This window comes from Eschscholzia californica, unplaced genomic scaffold, assembly GCF_041429995.1.
Source record: "Eschscholzia californica isolate CP2 unplaced genomic scaffold, dmEscCali1.0.p SCAF_2, whole genome shotgun sequence".
In the NCBI taxonomy this organism is placed as follows: Eukaryota; Viridiplantae; Streptophyta; class Magnoliopsida; order Ranunculales; family Papaveraceae; genus Eschscholzia; species Eschscholzia californica.
Genome location: NW_028238309.1, coordinates 58,193,766 through 58,204,110, shown reverse-complemented (window position 1 = coordinate 58,204,110; position 10,345 = coordinate 58,193,766). Strand labels below are relative to the sequence as shown.

The 10,345-nt window shown below is 34.0% G+C and overlaps 2 protein-coding genes across 2 annotated transcripts; both read right to left on the bottom strand.

Annotated features, from left to right (window-relative positions):
* Positions 1 to 887: 887 nt before the first annotated feature.
* On the bottom strand, positions 888 to 6,078 carry LOC147559539 (uncharacterized). The gene is made up of 3 exons (XM_086661428.1): positions 5,424 to 6,078; positions 2,377 to 4,909; positions 888 to 2,253 (listed from the first exon to the last, which is right to left on the bottom strand). The coding sequence occupies exon 3, from the start codon at positions 2,237 to 2,239 to the stop codon at positions 1,082 to 1,084; it is 1,158 nt and encodes a 385-aa protein (XP_086517554.1). The 5' UTR covers positions 2,240 to 2,253; positions 2,377 to 4,909; positions 5,424 to 6,078; the 3' UTR covers positions 888 to 1,081.
* On the bottom strand, positions 5,116 to 6,065 carry LOC147559540 (zinc finger protein GIS3-like). Its single transcript, XM_086661429.1, has one exon. The coding sequence runs from the start codon at positions 6,063 to 6,065 to the stop codon at positions 5,433 to 5,435; it is 633 nt and encodes a 210-aa protein (XP_086517555.1). The 3' UTR covers positions 5,116 to 5,432.
* Positions 6,079 to 10,345: the final 4,267 nt, after the last annotated feature.

Genomic DNA, 10,345 nt, shown 5'->3' with positions numbered 1-10,345 from the left:
TGGCTAGCAAGAACAGTGGTCGGTTACCGCCTCACAAACCTCTACGTATCACACAAGTTTGCCTTAAAAGGAGATCATAGCCGAATTTAATCTTTACAATCCTATTGATCTCGCATACTTTTGCACTGAAGTGACTTGGACGTCCAAGTATGTTCACAAGTACCCCTCACACCTCAAATCTACATTACAAAAACAAGAAGAAAGAATCAAACCAGAGTTATGAAAGTTATTATCCTATTAATACGAGGAAGCTACTTTTCGATACTAGCAAATAGTATTGCATTCAAAGAATATCACGTGTGTATGTGTTGATTGTGTGGGAAATACTCATCAAAAGGACTCGAAAAACATACATTTGTGTTCCCGTCATCGAGGACTTTTCAAGCTAAGAATCAAACAGAGTTGGTTGCATATAAACGAGATATTAACCTTCAAAGACTGCATAACATATATAGACAAATTTGTGCCCGTAGGGCTATATCCTAATCTAAATAACAAATGACTTTTTTTGCCGGGTCATAGCTTAGTTTGCGTCTATAAATCTCACGTTCAATTCTTATTTGCCAATCTTAATTTTTCTTTTAAAACAGTCTTAAGATAAATATTTAAAAGTCAAAATAACTACCTACTTGTTATAAACTCTCTTATTATTTAAAAATTCCAACGATCATTTTTAATGTATGTTTACTATTTGAAAATCTCGGAAGGACTAAAATATTTTACCATAACCTCGCGTAACAAACATATATAAAAGTAGGACATCCACTATACCCTAGACCCCAGTACAATAACAATTGTGTACCTACTAATCTAAGTGGGCACAAAATAAGTCACACAATACTAGGATCAACCAAACATTTCAACAAAAAAAAAAAGAAAAAGAAAAAGAAAGATCAACCAAACACTAGACATTAACAAAACTAGTCTGTTGCAACAAAAGAAAAAAAAAAAAGTAAAACTAGTCTAAATTTCATCATATAGACACAACCATCAAATCCCTAATAAAACTGTTCATAAAGATCATCACCATATCAACACTGTAAACCTAATTCAAATCAAACATTAGAACCAGATGATGATTCTAAACCATCACCCAATCTTCATCATCTTCCTCACATTTACTCTCCACCTTCACCTCTATTTCTTCATTAATTTCCAACTTCTTAACTTCATCAGTCACAAAATCAGCATCAACAATATCATCATCATCGTCTTCATCATCATCATCATCATCATCATAATCATTCCCCAATTCATCACCTCCCCTCTCACCCATTTCTTGATCATCATCCATCCTCAATAGAGTTTCACCAATATCTATCTTTTCATCTTCTTTCTGAACGATAAGATTTGAAAAATTAGGGAAAAATCTACTACTATTACTACTAGTAGCACCAATATCTTGATGATGATGATGATTCAATTGCTGTGGTTTCTTAAAATCAGTAATCAACCCTCCAACATGCTTCAAATTATTAAACTCTTCATTAGAAATTTTACCAAGATTATATTCAATCCCTTCTTTCTTAAACAAATCCACTTCAATTGCTTCATTTTTGAGAATTGTCAAAACCCCATCAGCAGTAAGACGAAGAAGAACAATATCAGGCTGATTAACTTTAATCAAATTTTTAATCACATCAAGAAACAGATGATAATTTCTCCAGTTCTCTTCAGTAGTTGGATTATAAGAAACCTCATCAAGATCATTACTTTGATTTTGTGGGTTTTTTCTGTAATCATTAATCCAATCAGAAACCATGACAATTTGATTGTAAGTATCAATAGAAATTGGTCCAAACAATTTTTCCATCTCTGTTTTTTTAGCCATGGGTGTTGGAAAGATTTCACTTTTAAGAACTGATAAAACTTCATCTGCTGCACCACACAAAACATGACGAGGAAACCCACCAAATTGATCTTCCAGAATACTGATTAATGCTTGGTATGAATCCCATGATTCATCTGAGCAAGGTTGATAAAACCCTTTTTCAGGGATAAAAAGGGTTCCTCCATTTTCATCTTCTTCTAAGCAAGGTTGATCAAACCCTTTTTCAGGGATAAAAAAGGTTCCTCCATCTTCATCTGACCAAGGTTGGTAAAACCCTTCTTCAGGGATGAAAGGGGTTCCTCCATTTTCATCTTCATCTGAGCAAGGTTTAGAAAACCCTTTTTCAGGGAGAAAAGGGGTTCCTCCATTTTCATCTTCAATTGAAGGTTCCATTGGTGTGTCGTCCATAGAAGTAAGAAAACCTAGAGAGAGAAAGTAGAGAAAAGAAGGACTTTGAATTAAAGAAATTGAATTAAAGATCAAAACTAAAACAGAGAAGAAAGAATTGAAAAAAGAAAGAAAAGAAGATAATTGAAGAAACTTACTTGCGAAAACGGTAGATAATATAACTTCTTTTTAAGTTGTGGAATCTTGCTTTTAGTTGTTTCTGTGTAAGTTCTTGAAAGACTTTGAAATTCTATCAAAGACGACTTCTAAACTCTCTCTCTCTCTAGTTTCTCTTTCTACAGAGGTAGAAGAAGTAAAAGAAACGGTATAAGGCTATTCTTACTGCGGCACGATAGATTTGTATCCCTAGAAATACTGTTGGTTGATATACCCCGCAAGTAACGTCGAAATCCCAATAAAATCTTTGATTGGTTTATCATCAATTCGATAATAAGGGTTAATTGGGAAAAATCAAATACTTACCCTAAACATAAGATAATTTCAGTTCTTTGATAGTAGTTATTTTAGGGAAGCGAGCAGTTAACTTGAATGGGCCAATATCCAAGTTAAGTTTTTTTTTTTCTCTTTTTTTTTTTGTTGAACCAAGTTAAGTTTTGTTGGTTCAAAACTCCTGTTTTCTATTATTCGCTTGGATGTCTATAGAATTTGAGTAATGGGCTTTAGTAGTCTTGCACCTTTTGGGTATGGGTTTCAAATGATACAAATAAGGACCTTAAAGATGCCCCTATTTTAGTTGAGGCGCCCCTACGTATGAAGGAAATTATCAAGGGGGATAGGGAGTTTTACTTTGGGCGCACAACTCTCTTGACTTTGTTTAAGAGCCGCACATTTAGTGCTAGAAGAATGTGAATTTAAGAAGTTAGTATACTGGACATTTTCCTTGTGAAGCTTAGTCTTGGGGCCCGGGGGTATATAAGAGCATCTACAATGGGAGACTGGAACTCATTAGAGTTTCTCTTCAAAATCCATTTCCAATGCAATACTTAACTTGGATCTATAAAATGAGGTTGCGTGAATCTCTAAAATTAAGTGACAGTAGCTATTTTAGAGATCCTTAAGAGGGCACTCTAAATTTAGAGTGTCCTCTTGAGGATCTTTAAGTATCTCGTAAGCAAATCAATTAGTTTTACACTAAAATATAGGTTTTTAGAGTTTATCTTGAGTGTTGGATTGGAAAAGGCTTTCGAATAGAGTATCTCTAAATAGCCAAATAAGAAAGAGATTTATTTTTCACACTTGACGCGTTTAGAGTTTTTCTTGAGTCTTGCGTTGGAGATGCTCTAAGGATTAAAGAAGAGTTCACCTACTGCGACAACGACGCAGGTATTTTATTTTATTTTTTTTTTGTTCACATTAGTCAAAGTTAGTTGACATCTCAAACTCAAAATATTTTTATTTCATGGCCCAGATTGAAACAATTTAATTTTATGGCTCAAACTTAACTTGTCAGTATTACTTGTGTTTGCCTATTGAAACAATTTATCTTTTTTATTGAAAGTTTTGCAAATGCCAATGGAATGTCCTTAGTGTTCGTGATTGATTTAAAAGACTTCATTATGATATTAAACGTTACAGTTCGACGATGTTCTACATTGTGTCACACATGGCCAAATAAAATATGTTAAAGACCTGGTTATTGTAGATAATTGTAACCTAATCTATTAAATCAGAGATCATTAAACGTGTTACATAAGGAGCATTGCCCAGAACAATAAGGCGGGACTTAAGCTTGTAAAAATACAAAGTGTAGCTAATCGAGATAAGTTGGGGTTTACTAACAAATCTCATCGATCTTTATTATGTGGAAGATCTACGATTTGAAATCAGGAAAAAGAGAGATTATATAACACAAAAACATTATACAATATAGAGTAGTATAGATGTATAGGGAATCAAGAGCAGATTCAAATATTTTTGTTAGGCAAGGCTGGCCAGAAAAAAATATCGATTTTAATGACTAGCTATGGAATCTATCACAGGAATATAATTTCACATTGAAAACTAATGAAGAATTCTATGGGACTGTGATAATATAAACTTATCCCACTCCTTCATCCTTCAGAGCCAAACACTACTTCACTAACCCACTAGGAATTCTCTCGGGCCATAGCAATGCATTGGTTCGCGTCATTGCCCTTAAATATAATGTTTACCATCTCAACTAGGCCTAGCAACGTGGACCGTTGGGCTTCATTAACTCAAAAGATTGATGTAATCTGGTTGGTTATCACTGAGTGACGCTAAGTGGGTGCGGGTATGGACGAGCGTGTTTGGCGGGTTGTCTCCGGGATGGGCGCGGGCGTTCATGGTCTTCGTCGGGTTCGGGTGCCAGTTGGCGGATTCCGGTGCATGGGCATCATTCCCAGCCCTAGGTATAACTCTGCCCTATGATTTCTTGGATTTGGGACGGTTGCCCATGGTGGGAATTGGGATGCTTATATCTGAGGTGGCTTGAGAGACAACCTCTGCCTTTTCTTTTCTTTTTTCCTTTTTCGCTTTCTAGTTTAATTCATTAGTTTCTTCAATTTACCAATGTTTGGAACAAAAATACAAACCTTTCAATGCTTATTGCAAATTCTTTAATAAAACCAGTAATATGCTTTAACACAACTGTTCTTCCTCGTCTCGCCATTGGGGAGGTTTCCAACTACTTAAAAGTCCAAACTAATTCTGAAAACAAATATTGTCTGAACTTATTAATCTTTTGCAACGAAAACTTTACTTAAAAAAAATCAATTAATAAGTATTTGTTTATAACATTTTGCAATAAAATGATGAAGTTGTTGGATATTTTCAATGGCCATTAGAAATAAATCTCTATATGAACACACGGAATTCAAACGAAACTACATGGTCGAGTGATTAGGCGAAAAATCGAAAAAGAAAATCTCAAACTAATTAATAATCACTATTAATTCAACAACAAAAAAAAAAAATTAATAATCACTATTGTCTATTCACTACTATTAAGAATCAAGAAGTAGAAGTCAAACTCTCTCCCTCTAACTCCCTTTCACATAAGGGGCTTGAAATTACAACAAAAAAGAGGCAAAAGAAAGAAAAGAAAAAGAGAGGAAAAAAAGTCAAAAAACAAAAATAAATAAATAAATATACATAAAAATATTTTCGTAAAAAGAACATCTAGAAAGAAAAAAAGAAGAAAAAAGATCATGATCGAACATACCAAATGAGATCAAGGAGTAGAAGAAGGTGCAAGACTAAGATGTAAATCAAGTCCAACATCAACATCCAAATTCTTCCCAGACAATTCACTTACTGAAGAAACTCCTGTATCATTATTGTCCACAAATGTATATGTTTGTGGTCGAGGGACATAATACCACGACGGAACTTGTTGACTAACTGACGTCAACATATGATGTGACGACCCCTCACTTGTATAATACTCTTTCGTTGTTGGTGGATGAAATCGCGGAGCCGACCCACCACCACCACCACCTGCGCCACCACCTGCACCACCACTATATAATCCACTAGAATAAATGAACGGTCCTGATCTAACACCATGAGGACTAAGAATTGGTGAACCAGTTGCGAACCGTCGAATATTTTGAAATTGTGCCCGTTTTGCCCTTTGTCTTTCCTTCTTATGTGCATTTTGGTGTCCCCCTAATGCTTGAGAATTAGCAAATTCTCTACGACAATATTGACACTCGAATTTCCGATTTTCAGATGGAATTGGTGCTTCTTCGTGTTCCAATACTGAGAATCCGAACAACTTTAGAACGGAATTAGGTCTTCCATCGGTGCTTGATTTTTCCGGCGAGGATGATGAGGACTTGAGTGGAATTGAATTCTCTGTCATATTTTACATCTATATAACTATGGTTTTGGTTGCTCTCATTTATAGGAACACAGATCAATGAAAATAAGGTGCAAATATGTTTGGACCAAAATACCCTTTAAAGTGAATTGGACTATTGTTAGTCAATTACTAATAATTTCAGGGAGATTTCGTTAGATTTCATGTTCTCTAAAAAGTGCCTGTTGAAGTCAGGATGAGAGGTTCTCTTCTCCACGCATTTGGGATTTGATTAGATATTCATGGAGATCAATGTTCATTGAATCTTGATCGTGATCTTCGTCATCTATGAGATAATTTAGCTAGTGTCTGTCTAGGCCGAAGTTATGATGATGACCTATGGTTTTTTTAGTTGAACAAGCGATACTTCTTCGTAGACCACAACTTACGTTAGTTGGATGATTGAATTCTTCATATACTTGAGTTGGAGGACTGAATTCTCGATATGAAAACAAACTATTGGAATAGAATTTCAATTTTCCAATTGGTTTCTTTATTTTCAGTCTTTGCTAAATTTGATAACCTTGGTACTAAGTTCGACTTCTTTTTAAACATCACTAAAACTCTTAACAAATTGTTTTCGTAGAAAAGTTGGGTAAATTAGTCTACAAGTTTTACTTTCTCAAATTATTTTTCTTGTTTCAAATTACTATTCCTAACTATCAGAATTAATTGGGTGATGATCTTCAATGAGTTGGGAAAATGAGCCCTCATTTTCATTTAATCAAAACTAAAAATAATTTGAATAAGATACATTTGGAGCGCGTTGGATCGATGAGTTGGAAAGGTACTTTATCATACATATATATATATATATTATTAGAAGTGCGAAACATTGTGTTATTGGACTAACACATCATTCCCTTGGGTTTATACATTAAAGATTACTCTAAATTGCGGGAAACACGACCGAACCGAAGTCATTAGAAAGAACCCATGATCATAATCCTAAAATTGATTTAATTAACTATAAGGTGTGTTAGATTTTATATATTCAAGTACAACTTACAAGAGATTTAGTATGAAAATCACTTGGAAAAGACAAGAGTAGGTTAGACATGTGATTGATTCATTTAAAACAATATTATAAATTCATTATGGGTCCTCCTTGAAAATTTGAAATCAAGACTTTATAATAAAACATGGATTAATAATTAATCGTATAACTTAAACTTGTAACAATCAAAGTGATTGCAAAAATATATGTATAATTATGGGTTGCGTGTGTGAATATCATATAATCGTTAATATAATTTTGATCAATTGATAAAGAGTGAGAAATATGGAGAGTGTGTCGGCCACTAAAATAAGCTTGGATTGACAACACAGTTTGCCCTAGAAGTAGATGATGGAAATGTTTCCCACCATTCCACCGTGATTGACGTTTTCCTTCTCTTCCAAATCTCTACTCAAACTTTAAAACCCTAAAGTCCTAAACCATACAAAACAATAGGGTTTAAAAGAGATCTTCCCAATCTTACCCACAACTCTATAAAGTTTTCTAGTTTTAACATTTACTTGCCAACTTTTCTTATTCTCTATATTTGTCAGAGAAATGTTAATCAATTCAAACAAACCCTAAACCTAATTACCCCACCACTTACTAATGCTATGTCAAGTCGTTTGTTCTATTCGTTCGATTGGGTTAGATGATCTAATGTGAATCTTTAAAGTGACGATTGGTTCTTGATCTAGATACGATTCATTATTATTGTTTTTAAATACGTGTATCTACATGTTCTATGATTCTATCTATGTTTTAAAAGAGATAAATAAACTAATGTATTAGTTAAATCAAATTGTTTATGATAGCTTTTGGTTTCCTAGTCAATTTGTCTATGGATCTAATCACAACCTGACTGAATATTAGAAAAAGTCGATATATGTTATATATAGTGTTGGTTTATTTTCATTATTATTCCGAGTTATTTATAGGTAAAATAAAGTTGTAAGTAGTTAATAAATGTTAAGTTTGTAGTCGTCCAGCTCAAAACCAATTGGAAATTAGTGGAGAGTGCCTAGATATTATATTCTTGGTCCTAACACGTTTTTTGTTTTCGGGTGATATGGAGCACGTGTGACTTTTAAACCTATCACATGTGAGCCTAGATCTGATACCTTGTTAAGTTTATGGTCATCCAACTCAAAATCAATTGCCAGTAGTGAAGATGAGCTAGACATTATATTCTTGGTTGCTAGATACCCTTTCTGGCATGTGAGACTATTCTCACAAGTAATCCTCACGAAGTAATCCTTAATTCCTTTTATGTATACGTGGTGTACATTGCTGAGGACATTCATGGTATATGCCATGAAATTTTTTCTAGAAAAAAGAAAGAACAAGTTATCTTCACTAAGTCATTGTTACGCAACCAGATATCGTGTTTTCGGCAATTTATCTCAGTTAATGTATGCAACAACTGTGTTTAAAAGATATAGAAACGACAACTCAGAGTTCTATGATATCTAGATAGTATTGGCTTTGATTAGGCCAATTTCCATGTTTTTTGTCAACCACCGTCTACTTCACAATTTTGTCGTATAACGTCCTATTGGAAATATATAAAACAAACAATAGTTTCTTGTCCAAATCTAATGGTTGAAGATTTTTTTAAAACCTTTTTAATTCCAATACCATAACCTCTTGATTTCAATTCCAACTATTTGAGATTTAATGTGACAATAAAACAACACAGCATATCATAACAAATCTAGTTTATGAGATAACAAAACACAACAAACAAAGTGTGAAAAACTTGAACGTGATCCTATTTAGACAACTCAGATTCACTCCGCTAACGAGGTAACTGAAATTTCCACTGAAACATTTCTTTCTAATCAGTTTCACCGGTTGCTTTCGTAGTTAGGCTTCACTCAATTTTTTTTCTCCGACTCTCACTTGCAAGGCATTGAAGTAAGGATGGGGAACATGGGCACCACCCAATTGACCACCAAAGGAGACTAACCAACCGGTCATGTTATTTTCGCTCATGTAAAAATTAGGTCAATCCTCCAATATAAATTTTTCGTTTTGAATGAAAAAAGTATCACTCAATTTTTCCTAGTAACTTCCTTGTTATTTTCTTGATTTGCAAGTGCTTGCAAGAGGTTTGCACCTGTTTGCAAAAGGATTGTGACTGCTTGCAAAAGAGTTATGACTGCTTGCGAAAGGGTTGAAACTGCTTGCAAATTATTGACCTTCGACCCAATTTCCTGACTTATAATAGTATAAAAAAGGTTAGAATGATACGACCCATTAAAAAGAAAACTAACCGGGAATTTGGCCTAGTTAATTTTGCCAAGTGAGGAGAATCTATGTTCCCAACAAGTTGGTCAATTGGCCATGTCTTAAGTTTGTCCAACATAGAGTTAGGTATCTAATTGACAGTTGACTCCAAAAGTACTATGACAAATTAAAAGTCCAAAAAAAATAATAATAAATAGTTAGTTCTCCATCCAAAACAGGAGTCGTTAATGGAACCCTAATATAAATTATAAAAAAAAGTGTATTGACCTAAAGACTATTCATATAGTATTTACTACCATCATTTTTGTGTTGTTGCTGCAGGAGTAGCTAGGTAACTCAGATGTGGCCTAGATGTTTAGAAAGTCGACAAGTATGCTGTTTGGCTGTTGTTGTGGGAGGGGTTTCGAGTGGCAACTCAAGTCAAAAGTGCTCTAAAGTAAGGACTTCCTTTTCAACATTAAGTACACATATTTTGGCCCACCATGCTATTTTCTTCCTATCTTCATATGAAGTTCTTTACTTACCAAAGGAAATTAAGCCCATCTCTGATCAACTTTTCATCAAACTCTCTTTCTTTTTCTCCTCTTTTAATTTCTCCTGGAACCATCAACCATGTGATAGAAACATGAAGTGGTTTGCTTTCCCTTGAAAAAGAGTTTCCTATCTCCCTAGTTCCTTTTTATTTCTTTTTGTGTTTTTTTTCCCTTTAGCCCCTCCCTACTAATTGACAATTGAGTTTAGCCCTTAATAATTAGTAACTGAGTGTACCTACATAATTGGTTCTTATTTTTGTAAAAACACTAAAATGTCATATTCGGTATGCAGAATTGAATATGATTACCAGAAGTCAAATTTTGGAATAGCATTTGATACATAAATTTGCATTATTAATTACATTTCTAGCATAATAGAATTCCCCACCTAAGGGTGATTTCTTAAATTCACGAAGCAAAGTAAGTTTGTTATTCCCGTTCCCCTAGAATACTTGATATTTGAAAAAAATCCATCTGTATCAATCATATTCTTAACAAAATCA